At 36.9% G+C, this 15596-nt stretch overlaps 1 protein-coding gene across 6 annotated transcripts in view; it reads right to left on the bottom strand.

Annotated features, from left to right (window-relative positions):
• The window catches only part of FNDC3A (fibronectin type III domain containing 3A), a 193156-nt gene that overhangs the window by 111244 nt on the left and 66316 nt on the right, over window positions 1-15596 (bottom strand). For all 6 annotated transcript variants that reach the window (XR_014236917.1, XM_082365287.1, XM_082365286.1 and 3 more), the window contains one exon: window positions 706-781. Coding sequence is in view for 4 of the 6 variants with exons in the window: in XM_082365287.1 (XP_082221413.1) it covers window positions 706-781 (76 nt within the window). In the remaining 2 variants the exon portion in view is untranslated. The remainder of the gene's footprint in view (window positions 1-705; window positions 782-15596) is intronic.

The raw sequence follows: 15596 nt of genomic DNA on the forward strand, positions 1-15596 counted from the left end.
AATATGTTCCTATAAAGGGTTTCATCTTCAAGAAATTCATGGAAAAGACTCTGACAAGTACAGGTTTCTGGTAACTGACTGTACTGCTGAACTGAATGAATAAGCATTTTCAGAACTCTAATGAAAAACTGATGAACTCATAAAAGTGCTAACAAAAGATCAAGATGAAAAAAAAAATTAATTACATGGGACTGAGTGAACTGATGAGGATGAGTATAATTTTTGTGACTTTCTGTCTGAATTAAAAAAAAAAAAAAAAATCCCACAAGGACTCAGAGGCAAAGAATATACAAATCAATTTTCACTGCAAAGTAAAGGAGCTGTTACAGTGGAGGATTACTGGACTGAATGTCAATATTATGACATAGTATGAGTGTGTTTCATGTTTGGTAATTGCAATCATTGTTGCTTTTGTTGTGGTCATCCATGTACAATGCTTGGTGTCAGTCTATTTATCTCTTGTAAAAATAAAATACAGTGTGTGTGTGTGAAAAAAAAAATAATAAATAAATAAAATGCTTAAAAAAAAAAATCTAAAAAGGTGGCGTTAATCTATTGTTAGTTTTTAAAAGTTACAAAACATTGAATAAACTAGTATGTTATTTTGTCAAAAAAAAAAAGAAAGGAAGAAACTACAAGCATATACACTTTTATGTATCATAAATTTTAGTCTTGTCTCAAATGACAATAAATTACCATTCTTACCTGTAATGCACTGAAACTGTCCATCTTCTCTTCTTATTGTAAATGCTTCCCCTGGGTTAACTTGTACCAGGATAACCTTAAAATGAGGGGAAGAAGTATTAATCAAAAGAGAAACAGAGTAAATCAGTATTATCAAGATATTAAATGTTGCTAGTAAGAGAGTAGATGTGAGCTATTTAATCATATGAAATTGGGAAGGAAAATGGGGATTACACATTTGTTGAAAAGTATTAATTACTTCATTTTTCTGGAGGTCAGGCTCAAGCCAAAAGTGAGGGAATAAAAAAAGACAGCGGCACAATTTTATTGGAAAGTCAATAACTTCACTCTGAAACAAAGATGGAGTCAAACTACAAAATATTTGGATCATCTATGCCTACTTCACCAATTGTAAAGTATTGTGTTTTTCTAAAAATAAAGCATAAATTGATAGGTAGAGAATAAGATGGCACCCCTGAATTAGTATGACATCTCAAATTAGCAATATATTTAAAAATATGTTAAATTAATCCCATAATTTTGAGTAGTTTTCTTTTTATTTTATAGGTAATACACACTAATCTTATGACATCTGAAAAACAGAAAAACAAAAAACTGGAAAAAAACTGAAGTCCCTCCATCCTAATAAACATTGTTAGCATTCTGATAAATTTCTTAGTCTTGTTCTCTATGCATAGGCTTAATTTCCCCCCTTAAATATAGGGGGGAAAATAAGACCTCCAATTCTGTGTCTTTTTTTGGTTTAATATTAAAAAAAGACTTTTCCATGTTACTATTCAAAGTATGTCATCGAATGTTTATACCATAAACTACTTAACCATCCTCTTAATTAAAGAATTTAGGTAGTGAGCATTTTGGTATGTAGTTTTCCCATCTCTATAATTAGTATTGTTTCCTTATGATATATTCCCAGAAACAGAATTCCCGTATCTGTTGCTAAACTACTTTTTAAAAGGGTTTTACGAATTCACATTCCTCCTCAGTCTATGAGAACACCATTTAAACACATTCTCTGCACCCCTAAAAATTATAGTTTTAAAATCTTTGCTACCTTGATAGATGAAAACAGCATATTACTATTGCTTAATTTGCACTTTTTTGATTATTAATGAGGTTAAAATCTATCTTTACATTTGCTACTGGCTCTTTTGTAAACTGGCTGTTTGTCATCTTTATCTTTTGGGGTCTTAAATGTTCTTAGCAATTCATATGAATTCTCTGAATAATAATGGTAGTAATAATAATAATATAATATACTATGGTATGCTGCAAATATTTTCCCATTTTGTCTTCTCAAATTTTTTAATTGTTTATTTTCCTGTAGCCAATGTTACCTATTTTTTCCTTTGTGACACCTTCTATTGCTTCTAAATTTAACTTGTGGCTGGCTATCAAGCACTTGAAATGTGGCTTGTCTTTGTCTATATGGAGATGTGCCATAGGTGTAAAATACACACTGCATTTCAAACACTTAGTACAAAAGAACCCAACCATGTAAAATATCTTGTTGTTAATTTTTATATTGATTACATATTGAAATAATATTCTGGACATATTGGGTTAATAAAAAATTATTACAATTAATTTTTCCTGTTTTTACTTTTTAACGTAGCTACTAACATTTTTTAAATTACTTATGTGATTGGCTTTATATTTCCATTGGACAACGCTGACCTATAGGTTTGATAAAAATGCTAGTTTTTCTTTTCTTCTAGTTTTATATAATTTAATTGCTTATATTTAGTTCTTTAATGCACCTCAAATTTATCTGGAGAAGATCAAAAATATTTTTTTTCCTTAGAGAGCTAACCAATACAATTTGCTAAATTTAAGATATCTCCTTTAGCACACAATATACTCTTCTGGCCTGTCTCATCCATAACACTATCTACTTTGGCAAAAGTAGCTTTGGAAATATGTTTTTATTTTCATCATTTTAAACACTGTAACCTTAGAAATATGTTTTCTGTTGGTGTACCTCGATTACTACTCTTCTTCAAACATTTCTTTGACATTGGTGATAAGTGCTATGACAGAAGTTAAGCACTATCAGAGCACACAGGACCAAGTACTTAAATTAGTGTTACTTGAGCATGTGTGTGTATACCATGTGTATGCACGTGTGTGTGTGTGTGTGTTTTCATGTATTTAATGGCTTTCTAGAGAATATAAAAGTTAAGCTGAGTCCTGAAGACTGAGAAGGAACTAGCTAGGCAAGAAGAGTGGGAAGGCCTTTAAGGTACAGAGAAGAGCAAATGCAAAGCTCCAGGAAAGGAAACGTCATCAACAGTTTATCAAATTCAATGAACCAAAAGAAGTTCTGTAGTTTTATATGGCTGGAGAATGGGGCAGGCGGAGATAAGGGTTGGGGAAACGATGCAGGAAAAAAGTTAGAAATATGGTGAAAGGTAGACAGGAGTTGGGTTAAGAAGGGTCTTGCGAGCCACCCTAAGGGCAAGGAAGAGTTACGGAAGCAGGTAATGCTATGGAGGACGGCCCTAGCTGCAGTGTAGCAACCAGATATAGGAAGAACTCTTCATCAGGAGGTTACAACAGTCATCTAAGTAGGCTTCTTTTAATGCATTAATTTCTATTTTCAACTTTTATTATTTCCTTTCTTCTGTTTTCCTTAGGCTTACCATGTTGTTTTTCTAACTTTTTCAGTTGAATACTCTATTTTATTATTTCTTTAGTAATATATGCACTTAAAACCATGAATTTTACTCAGTTTAACCACAGAGAATATTTTCACTATTATTTTTTAGATTTTCTGCCATTTACTTCTTCATTCCGTGATCCAACAGTTGTTTTAAAGAAAACTTACAATTTTGAAAGTGGGCTGGAGGATTTTCAGTTTGTTTTTATTTCCAATACATTTTTTAATCAATCTCAAACAAATCCATGGTTCTTTAAAAAATTTTTTAACCCATTATGTTTCTTTCACTCCTTTCCTTATTAGTGTTAGAACTTAGTAGAGGTAGTTAATTACCGAAGGATGATACCTGAGGCCAGCACTGGGTTAAAGCACAGGAGTTCTTAACCTGGGGGCCATAGATATCTATTCAAAGGGTTTGTGAACCACGCAGAATTATATATGAAACTCTCTGTAGATATTACAATTTTCTATGGAAGGGTTCACTATTTTCATTAGATTTCACTAAATTCTTAATGGGGTTCAAGACCCAAAGTAGTGCTTACTGTGTCACACTATGCTGTCTGCTTTACATGTATGTTACCTCTTTTAATTATGACCCTCTATCAGTACTGGTTGTACTATGGAGTTCTATAAAATACTAATAATTCCTGTAATGAATTCATTCACTACAAAGTTGGGAAAAAGAAATAAAACTAAGAAAACCAAACACGGTACACATACAACCGATATATCCTGATATGAAGTAAGAAAGGATAAACTCTTTTAAATTATAATAAGACGTTCAGGAAAATGGTAGGAGGTTAAATTTATTCATTTATCTAAACACCCACTGTGTGGCACCTACTCTTATATGCACTATGGACACCAAGAAGAAAAATAAATCACAGTCCAAGGCCTCAAGGAATACACAGTCTTGTGAGGGAGACAGGCAAGTACTCAGCCAATTAACTGTACAGTGTAATAAGAGGTGTAACAGAGATATGAACAATGTACTATAGGTTCCACTCAGCCCACAATGATGAGGGAAGATTCCTGGAGGAGATGATAGCTACATAATGTTCAGAGGGACAACCAAGAATTAACACGCTAAAGATGGGGAGAGAACATTCCAGGAGAGAGCACACATAGCATGTATGAAGTCATGGTGGTGAAAGAGATCACGGATAATTTTTTTTTTTTAAACATCTTTATTGGAGTATAATTGCTTCACAATGGTGTGTTAGTTTCTGCTTTATAACAAAGTGAATCAGTTATACATATACATATGTCCCCATATCTCTTCCCTCTTGCGTCTCCCTCCCTCCCATCCTCCCTATCCCACCCCTCTAGGTGGTCACAAAGCACCGAGCTGATCTCCCTGTGCTATGCGGCTGCTTCCCACTAGCTATCTATTTTACGTTTGGTAGTGTATATATGTCCATGCCACTCTCTCACTTTGTCCCAGCTTACCCTTCCCCCTCCCCGTATCCTCAAGTCCATTCTCTAGTAGGTCTGTAAATTGATCACGGACAATTTGAAAATGGGAAGAAGTATGGCATAGCTAAAGTCTAAACTAGTTTGAGAAATGCAATGGAAAGAGATAAAATTGGGAGGATAAGCAGGGGCTAGATCATGAAGAACCTTAAATATAAAGCTAAGGAGTTAAACCTTTAGGCAAGGCTATTAAACAGGGAAGGGTCATATTCAAATTTCATCTTTACCCCAACTTTTATTCTGTAATATTTCAAATGTACAGAAAAACTGCAGGATTGATTCAATGAATGCCCATATACCCCTCACCTAGATTCACCAATTGTTAATGGGTTGCCATATTTGCTCACTCTCACACTTACTCTTTTTTTTTGATATACCATTTTAGAATACCTGAGTGGTGTTAAGTTTGATCACTTGGTTTTAGGTGATTATCTGTTAGATGTCTCTATTATAAAGATACCATTTCCCTTTGAAAGTAATAAACAATCAATATGGTGATACTTTGAGACTCTCTGAATATTCTATTCCCTAACAGTCTTTCACCCAATGGTTTCAACAATTACTACTAAACATTATTGTGGTAGCTGTAAAATGGCAATTAAAAAAAACCCTATTCTTTCTGTAGTTACTAGTTAGCATTCTTCTATTAAGAAGAGACTTCTTTTCTGAATTCTTCCCCTTATCCTACACCCCAACTTTACATATTTCTTAGTATGAGTATGGGCTCATGGATTCTTTTAAAAATCGATGTTATTATAATCCATTAGTGTCACTATTAATATTTTCAGTGAGGTGAAATTCACATATTAATTATAAATCAATATTAAAGTGTACAATTCTAGGCATTTAGTACATTCACGATGTTGTGCAACCACCACCTCTTCTAGTTCCAAAACATTTTACTACACCATTTCCATTAAGAAATCACTCTACTTTTTCCCTCTTTAAAACCCTGATAACCACCAATTTGCCTTCTGTCTCTATGGATTTACCCATTTCTATGTATCACATAAATAGAATCATATAATATGTGATCTTTTATGACTGGTTTCTTTCACTTAGCATAACGTTTTTAAGGTTCATCCAGGTTGTAGCATGTATCAGTACTTCATTTCATTTTATGGCTAAATAACATTCTACTGTATGGATATACTACAATTTATTATGTATCCATTCAAACACTGATAAACAACTGGACTGTTTTCAACCTTCTGGTTATTGAGAATAGTGCTATGGTAAACATTCATGTACAAATATTTGAGTTCCTCTTTTCAATTTTGGGGGTATGTACCCAGGAGTAGAACTGCTGGGTCATAGAGTAACTCTACATTTAACTTTTTGAGGAACCACCACATGCTCCTTATGCAGCTGCATCATTTCACATGCCCAGTAACAATATACAAGGATTCCAATTTCTCTAGACTCTTGCTAATGCTTGTTATTTTGATTATAGATACCCAGTGGATATAAAGTAATATCTCATTGTGGTTCTGATTTGCGTTTCCCTAACATCCCTGACAAATGATGTCAAGCATTGTGTCATGTGTTTGTTAGCTATCTGTATATCTTCTTGGGAGAAATGTGTATTCAAGTCATTTGCCCAATTTAAATTGTGTTGTCTGTTTTTGCTGAGTTGTAAAAGCTCTTCATATACTGTGGATACTAGACCCTTATCAGACACAAGATTTGAAAATATTTTATCCCATTCTGGAAGTTGTCTTTTCACTTCCTTCATAATGTTCTTTTATGTACAAACACTTTTAATTTTGATGAAGTACAATTTATCTAATTTTTTTGGCTGTTGTTGTTGCTTGTAAGTTTGGTGTCATATCTAAGACTCCACTTCCAAATCCAAGGTCATGAAGATGAACTCTTCCTTTCTTCTAAGAGTTTTATAGTTTTAGCTTATTTAGGTTGTTGATTCATTTCAGTTCCCTTTTCTATACGGTGTGAAGTAGTGGTGTAATTTCATTCTTTTGCATGTGGATATCCAGTTGTCCCAGCACCGTTTTGTGAAGAGACTATTCTTTCCCCACTGAACAGTTTTGGCACCCTTGTCTGAAACAAACTGGCCATAGAGGTATAGGTTTATTTGTGGACTCTCAATTCTATTCCATTGGCCTATATATATCTATTCTTATGCCAGTACTATACTATTTTGACTACTGTAGCTTTGTAGTAGGTTTCAAATCGAGAAGTGTTAGTTGTTGAACAACAACTTTGTTGTTCTTTTTCAAGATTGTTTTGGCTATTGAGGACCCCTTGCAATTCCATATGAATTTAAGGATCAGCTTCTCCATTTCTGCAAAAAAGGCGGCTGGAATTTTAATAAAGATTGTATTGACTCTGTACCTTCCTTTGGTCAGTGTTTCCATCTTTACAATATTAAGTTTTCCAGTCCGTGAACATGGGATGTCTTTTTATTTAGTTAAGTCACCTTTAATTTCTCTCAGCACACTTCTGTAGTTTTCCACACACAAGTCTTTCACCAACTTGGGAATATTTATTTCTATGTATTTTATTCTCTTGGATGCTACTGTAAATGGAATTATTTTCTTAATTTCCTTTTCAGATTCTTCACTGTTGATGTGTAGAAACACAGCTGAATTTTTTTTGTTGATCTTGTACCCTGCAACTTTGCTGAATGTGTTTATTAGCTCTAGTCATTTTTGTAAGGATTCTTTGGGATTTTCTTTTAAAAAAAAATTTTTTTTTGAGGTGGACCATTTTTAAAGTCTTTAATGAATTTGTTACAATATTGCTTCTGTTTTATGTTTTGGTTTTTTGGCCGCAAGGCATGTGGAATCTTAGCTCCCTGACCAGGGATCGAAACTGCACCCCCTGCATTGGAAGGCGAAGCTTCAACCACTGGACCGCCAGGGAAGTCCCCTGGGATTTTCTACATAAAGGATCATGCCATCTGCAAACAGACAGACCTTTGGTTAGACTAACCAAGGAAAAAATAGGACCCAAATCAACAAAATTATAAATGAAAGAGGAAACATTACAACTCAACTGATACCACAGAACTACAAAGGATCATAAGAGGCTATCAACAACTATATGCCAACAAACTGGACAACTAAGAAGAAACAGAAAAATTCCTAGAAACATACACCTTACCAATACTGAGTCAGGAAGAAACAAAATCTGAGCAGACCAGTTACCAGTAAGGAGATTAAACCAGTAATCAAAAATCTCTCAATGAAGAAAAGCCCAGGAGCAGATGGCTACACTGGTGAATTTTACCAAACATTTTAAGAAGAACTAATGGCAATCCTTTTCAACCTCTTCCAAAAAATTGAAGAGGAGGGAATACTCCTAAACTCATTTTATGAGACCAGCTTTACCCTGATACCAAAGCCAGAAAAGGATACTACAAGAAAACCACACTACAGGCCATTACTCCTGATGAATATAGATGTAAAAATTCTCCACAAGATACTAGCAAACCAAATTCAGCAGCACATTGGAAAATTCATTTGCGAGACGAAAGCTGAGCTAAAGGCAATGAATAGCAGAATGAATAATGCAGAAAAACGAATAAGTGATCTGGAAGATAGAATAATGGAAATCATCCAATCAGAACAGCAGACAGAAAGCCAAATGAGAAAAAAAGTAAAACCAATATAAGAGACCTATGGGATAATATAAAGCATGCCAACCTATGCATTAATAGGAGTTCCAGAAGGAGAAGACAGAGAAAAGGATATTGAAAATATATTTGAAGAAATTATGGCTGAAAACTTCCCAAACTTAAAGAAACAAATATTCAGATACAGGAAGCAAAGAGGGTCCCAAACAAGATGAACCCAAACAGACCTACACCAAGACATACAATAAAAATGGCAAAAGTTAAAAAAGAGGATTCTAAAGGCAACAAGAGAAAAACAAAGAGTTAATTAAAAGGGAACCCCCCCATAAGGCTATCAGGTGACTTCTCTACAGAAATGCTGCAGGCCAGAAGGGAGTGGTGAAATATATACAAAGTCTCGAAAGGGAAAAATCTGCAACCCAGAATACTCGACCCCGCAGAATTATCATTAAGAATAGAAGGAGAGAGAAAGAATTTCTCAGACAAGCAAAAACTAAAAGAATACAGTAATACTAAACCTACCCTAAAATATTGAAAGGTCTTCTCTAAATATAAAAGAAGCAAGAAGATACAGAAAAGAGGAAATCACAATTGGAAAGTAAATCACTTAAATAAGCCAGTATACAGATCAAAAAGAAAAAAAAAATCTATTTGTGAAAGTAATGATAAACACAAGGAACAGCAAAAGGATAAACATAAAGATGTAAAAGAGGACATCAAAATCATAAAATATAGGGGAGGAGAGTAAGAAAATGTAGATTCTTCTTTTTTAGAATGTGTTTGAGACTATACAATTATCAGTCTAAAGTAAGCAGATGGAGGAAGGGGTTAACATACTTGAAAACAGGGTAACCACAAATCAAAGTCAGCAGCACATTGAAAGGACTATTGGAGAGAGGAGAAGATGGTGGAAGAGTAAGACGCAGAGATCACCTTCCTCCCCACAGATACATCAGAAATACATCTACACGTGGAACTGTTCCTACAGAACATCCACTGAACGCTGGCAGAAGATGTCAGACCTCCCAAAAGGCAAGAAACTCCCCACGTACCTGGGTAGGGCAAAAGAAAAAAGAAACAACAGAGACAAAAGAATAGGGACGGGACCTGCACCAGTGGGAGGGAGCTGTGAAGGAGGAAAGGTTTCCACACACTAGGAAGCCCCTTCGTGGGTGGAGACTGTGGGTGGCGGAGGGGAGAAGCTTCGGAGCCACAGAGGAGAGCGCAGCCACAGGGGTGCAGAGGGCAAAGCGGAGAGATTCCCGCACAGAGGATTGGTGCCGACCAGCACTCACCAGCCTGAGAGGCTTGTCTGCTCACCCGCCAGGACGGGCGGGGGCTGGGAGCTGCGGCTGGCGCTTCTGTCAGATCGCAGGGAGAGGACTGGGGTTGGTGGCATGAACACAGCCTGAAGGGGTTAGCGCACCACAGCTAGCCGGGAGGGAGTCCGGGAAAAGGTCTGGAGCTGCCGAACAGGCAAGAGACTTTTTCTTGCCTCTTTGTTTCCTGGTGCGCGAGGAGAGGGGATTCAGAGCGCCGTCTAAACGAGCTCCAGAGACGGGTGCGAGCCGCGGCTATCAGCGCGGACCCCAGGGATGGGCATGAAATGCTAAGGCTGCTGCTGCCGCCACCAAGAAGTCTATGTGCAAGCACAGGTCACTATCCACACCTCCCCTCCCGGGAGCCTGTGCAGCCCGCCACTGCCAGGATCCCGTGATCCACGGACAACTTCCCTGGGAGAACACACGGTGCCTCAGGCTGGTGCAATGTCATGCTGGCCTCTGCTGCTGCAGGCTCGTCCCACATCCAACTCCACACTCCCCCGGCCTGAGTGAGCCAGAGCCGCTGAAGCAGCTGCTCCTTTAACCCCGTCCTGTGTGAGCGAAGAACAGACGCCCTCAGGCGACCTACACGAAGAGGCGGGTCCAAGTCCAAAGCTGAACTCCAGCAGCTGTGCGAACAAAGAAGAGAAAGGGAAATTTCTCCCAGCAGCCTCAGAAGCAGCAGATTAAAGCTCCACAAACAGCTTGATGTACCTGCATCTGTGGAATACCTGAATAGACAACAAATCATCCCAAATTGAGGAGGTGGACTTTGGGAGCAAGATATATTATTTTTTCCCCTTTTCCTCTTTTTGTGAGTGTGTATGTGTATGCTTCTGTGTGAGATTTTGTCTGTATAGCTTTGCTTTCACCATTGGTCCTAGGGTTCTGTCTGTCCGTTGTTTTTTTTTTTAACTTAAAAAATTTTTTTTTCTTATTTGCTTAAGAATTTTTTTTTTATTTTAATAACTTTATTTTATCTTACTTTATTTTATTTTATTTTATTTTATCCTCTTTCTTTTTTTTCTTTCTATTTTATCTCCCTTTTATTCTGAGTCGTGTGGATGAAAGGCTCTTGGTGCTCCAGCTAGGCATCAGGGCTGTGCCTCTGGGGTGGGAGAGCCAACTTCAGGACACTGGTCCACAAGAGACCTCCCAGCTCCACGTAATACCAAACGGCAAAAATCTCCCAGAGATCTCCATCTCAACACCAAGACCCAGCTTCACTCAACAACCAGCAAGCTACAGTGCTGGACACCCTATGCCAAACAACTAGCAAGACAGGAACACAGCCCCATCCATTAGCAGAGAGGCTGCCTAAAATCATAATAAGGCCACAGACACCCCAAAACACAACACCAGATGTAGATCTGCCCACCAGAAAGACAAGATCTAGCCTCATCCACCAGAACACAGGCACTAGTCCCCTCCACCAGGAAGCCTACACAACATACTGAACCAACCTTAGCCACTGGGGACAGATACCAAAAACAACAGGAACTATGAACCTGCAGCCTGCGAAAAGGAGACCCCTAACACAGTAAGATAAGCAAAATGAGAAGACAGAAAAACACAGCAGACGAAGGAGCAAGGTAAAAACACACCAGACCTAACAAATGAAGAGGAAATAGGCAGTCTACCTGAAAAAGAACTCAGAATAATGATAGAAAAGATGATCCAAAATCTTGGAAATAGAACAGACAAAATGCAAGAAACATTTAACAAGGACGTAGAAGAAATAAAGAGGAACCAAGCAATGATGAACAACACAACAAATGAAATTAAAAATACTCTAGAAGGGATCAATAGCAGAATAACTGAGGCAGAAGAACGGATAAGTTGCCTGGAAGATAAAATAGTGGAAATAACTACTGCAGAGCAGAATAAAGAAAAAAGAATGAAAAGAACTGAGGACAGTCTCAGAGACCTCTGGGACAACATTAAAGGCACCAACATTCGAATTATAGGGGTCCCAGAAGAAGAAGAGAAAAAGAAAGGGACTGAGAAAATATTTGAAGAGATTATAGTTGAAAAGTTCCCTAATATGGGAAAGGAAGTAGTGAATCAAGTCCTGGAAGCACAGAGAGTCCCATACAGGATTAATCCAAGGAGAAACATGCCAAGACACATATTAATCAAACTATCAAAAATTAAATATAAAGAAAACATATTAAAAGCAGCAAGGGAAAAACAACAAATAACACACAAGGGAATCCCCATAAGGTTAAAAGCTGATCTTTCAGCAGAAACTCTGCAAGCCAGAAGGGAGTGGCAGGACATATTTAAAGTGATGAAGGAGAAAAACCTACAACCAAGATTACTCTACCCAGCAAGCATCTCATTCAGATTTGATGGAGAAATTGAAACCTTTACAGACAAGCAAAAGCTGAGAGAGTTCAGCACCACCAAACCAGCTTTACAACAAATGCTAAAGGAACTTCTCTAGGCAAGAAACACAAGAGAAGGAAAACACCTACAATAACAAACCCAAAACATTTAAGAAAATGGGAATAGGAACATACATATCGATAATTACCTTAAATATAAATGGATTAAATGCTCCCACCAAAAGACACAGACTGGCTGAATGGATACAAAAACAAGACCTGTATATATGCTGTCTACAAGAGACCCACTTCAGTCCTAGGGACACATACAGACTGAAAGTGAGGGGATGGAAAAAGATATTCCATGCAAATGGAAATCAAAAGAAAGCTGGAGTAGCAATTCTCATATCAGACAAAATAGACTTTAAAATAAAGACTATTACAAGAGACAAAGAAGGACATTATATAATGATCAAGGGATCGATCCAAGAAGAAGATATAACAATTGTAAATATTTATGCACCCAACATCGGAGCACCTCAATACATAAGGCAGATACTAACAGCCATAAAAGGGAAAATCGACAGCAACACAATCATAGTAGGGGACTTTAACACCCTACTTTCACCAATGGACAGATCATCCAAAATGAAAATAAATACAGAAACACAAGCTTTAAATGATACATTAAACAAGATGGACTTAATTTATATTTGTAGGACATTCCACCCAAAAACAACAGAATACATATTTTTCTCAAGTGCTCATGGAACATTCTCCAGGATAGATCATATCGTGGGTCACAAATCAAGCCCTGGTAAATTTAAGAAAACTGAAATCATATCAAGTATCTTTTCCGACCACAACGGCTATGAGACTAGGTATCAATTAGGAAAAGATCTGTAAAAAATACAAACACATGGAGGCTACACAATACACTACTTAATAACGAAGTGATCACTGAAGAAATCAAAGGGGAAATCAAAAAATACCTAGAAACAAACGACAATGGAGACACGATGACCCAAAACCTACGGGAGGCAGCAAAAGCAGTTTTAAGAGGGAAGTTTACAGCAATACAAGCCTACCTCAAGAAACAGGAAACATCTCGAATAAACAACCTAACCTTGCACCTAAAGCAATTAGAGAAAGAAGAACAAAAAAACCCCAAAGCCAGCAGAAGGAAAGAAATCATAAAGATCAGATCAGAAATAAATGAAAAAGAAATGAAGGAAACAACAGCAAAGATCAACAAGACTAAAAGCTGGTTCTTTGAGAAGATAAACAAAATTGATAAACCATTAGCCAGACTCATCAAGAAAAAAAGGGAGAAGACTCAAATCAATAGAATTAGAAATGAAAAAGGAGAAGTAACAACTGACACTGCAGAAATATAAACGATCATGAGAGATTACTACAAGCAACTCTATGCCAATAAAATGGACAACCTGGAAGAAATGGACAAATTCTTAGAAATGCACAACCTGCCGAGACTGAACCAGAAAGAAGTAGAAAATATGAACAGACCAATCACAAGCACTGAAATTGAAACTGTGATTAAAAATCTTCCAACAAACAAAAGCCCAGGACCAGATGGCTTCACAGGCGAATTCTATCAAACATTTAGAGAAGAGCTAACACCTATCCTTCTCAAACCCTTCCAAAATATTGCAGAGGGAGGAACACTCCCCAACTCATTCTACGAGGCCACCATCACCCTGATAGCAAAACCAGACAAAGATGTCACAAAGAAAGAAAACTACAGGCCAATATCACTGATGAACATAGATGCAAAAATCCTCAACAAAATACTAGCAAACAGAATCCAACAGCACATTAAAAGGATCATACACCATGATCAAGTGGGGTTTATTCCAGGAATGCAAGGATTCTTCAATATACGCAAATCAATCAACGTGATACATCATATTAACAAATTGAAGGAGAAAAACCATACGATCATCTCAATAGATGCAGAGAAAGCTTTCGACAAAATTCAACACCCATTTATGATAAAAGCCCTGCAGCAAGTAGGCATAGAGGGAACTTTCCTCAACATAATAAAGGCCATATATGACAAACCCACAGCCAACATTGTCCTCAATGGTGAAAAACTGAAACCATTTCCACTAAGATCAGGAACAAGACAAGGTTGCCCACTCTCACCACTATTATTCAACATAGTTTTGGAAGTGTTAGCCACAGCAATCAGAGAAGACAAAGAAATAAAAGGAATCCAAATCGGAAAAGAAGAAGTAAAGCTGTCACTGTTTGCAGATGACATGATACTCTACATAGAGAGTCCTAAAGATGCTACCAGAAAACTAGTAGAGCTAATCAATGAATTTGGTAAAGTAGCAGGACACAAAATTAATGCACAGAAATCTCTTGCATTCCTATACACTAATGATGAAAAATCTGAAAGTGAAATTAAGAAAACACTCCCGTTTACCATTGCAACAAAAAGAATACAATATCTAGGAATAAACATACCTAAGGAGACAAAAGCCCTGTATGCAGAAAATTATAAGACACTGATGAAAGAAATTAAAGATATACAAATAGATGGAGAGATATACTATGTTCTTGGATTGGAAGAATCAATATTGTGAAAATAACTCTACTACCCAAAGCAATCTACAGATTCAATGCAATCCCTATCAAACTACCACTGGCGTTTTTCACAGAACTAGAACAAAAAATTTCACAATTTGTATGGAAACACAAAAGACCCCGAATAGCCAAAGCAATCTTGAGAACGAAAAATGGAGCTGGAGGAATCAGGCTCCCTGACTTCAGACTATACTACAAAGCTACAGTAATGAAGACAGTATGGTACTGGCACAAAAACAGAAACATAGATCAATGGAACAGGATAGAAAGCCCAGAGATAAACCCACGCACATATGGTCACCTTATCTTTGATAAAGGAGGTAAGCATATACAGTGGAGAAATGACAGCCTCTTCAGTAAGTGGTGCTGGGAAAACTGGACAGGTACATGTAAAAGTATGAAATTAGAACACTCCCTAACACCATACACAAAAATAAACTCAAAATGGATTAAAGACCTAAATGTAAGGCCAGACACTATCAAACTCTTAGAGGAAAACATAGGCAGAACACTCTATGACATAAATCACAGCAAGATCCTTTTTGACTCACATCCTACAGAAATGGAAATAAAAACAAAAATAAACAAATGGGACCTAATGAAACTTAAAAGCTTTTGCACAGCAAAGGAAACCATAAACAGGACGAAAAGCCAACCCTCAGAATGGGAGAAAATATTTGCAGATGAAGCAAGTGACACAGGATTAATCCCCAAAATTTACAAGCAGCTCATGCAGCTCAATATCAAAAAAACAAACAACCCAATCCAAAAATGGGCAGAAGACCTAAACAGACATTTCTCCAAAGAAGATATACAGATTGCCAACAAACACATGAAAGAATGCTCAACATCATTAATCATTAGAGAAATGCAAATCAAAAACTACAATGAGGTATCACCTCACA

Source organism: Balaenoptera borealis, assembly GCF_965194805.1.
Source record: "Balaenoptera borealis genome assembly, chromosome: 18".
NCBI classification, from domain to species: domain Eukaryota; kingdom Metazoa; phylum Chordata; class Mammalia; order Artiodactyla; family Balaenopteridae; genus Balaenoptera; species Balaenoptera borealis.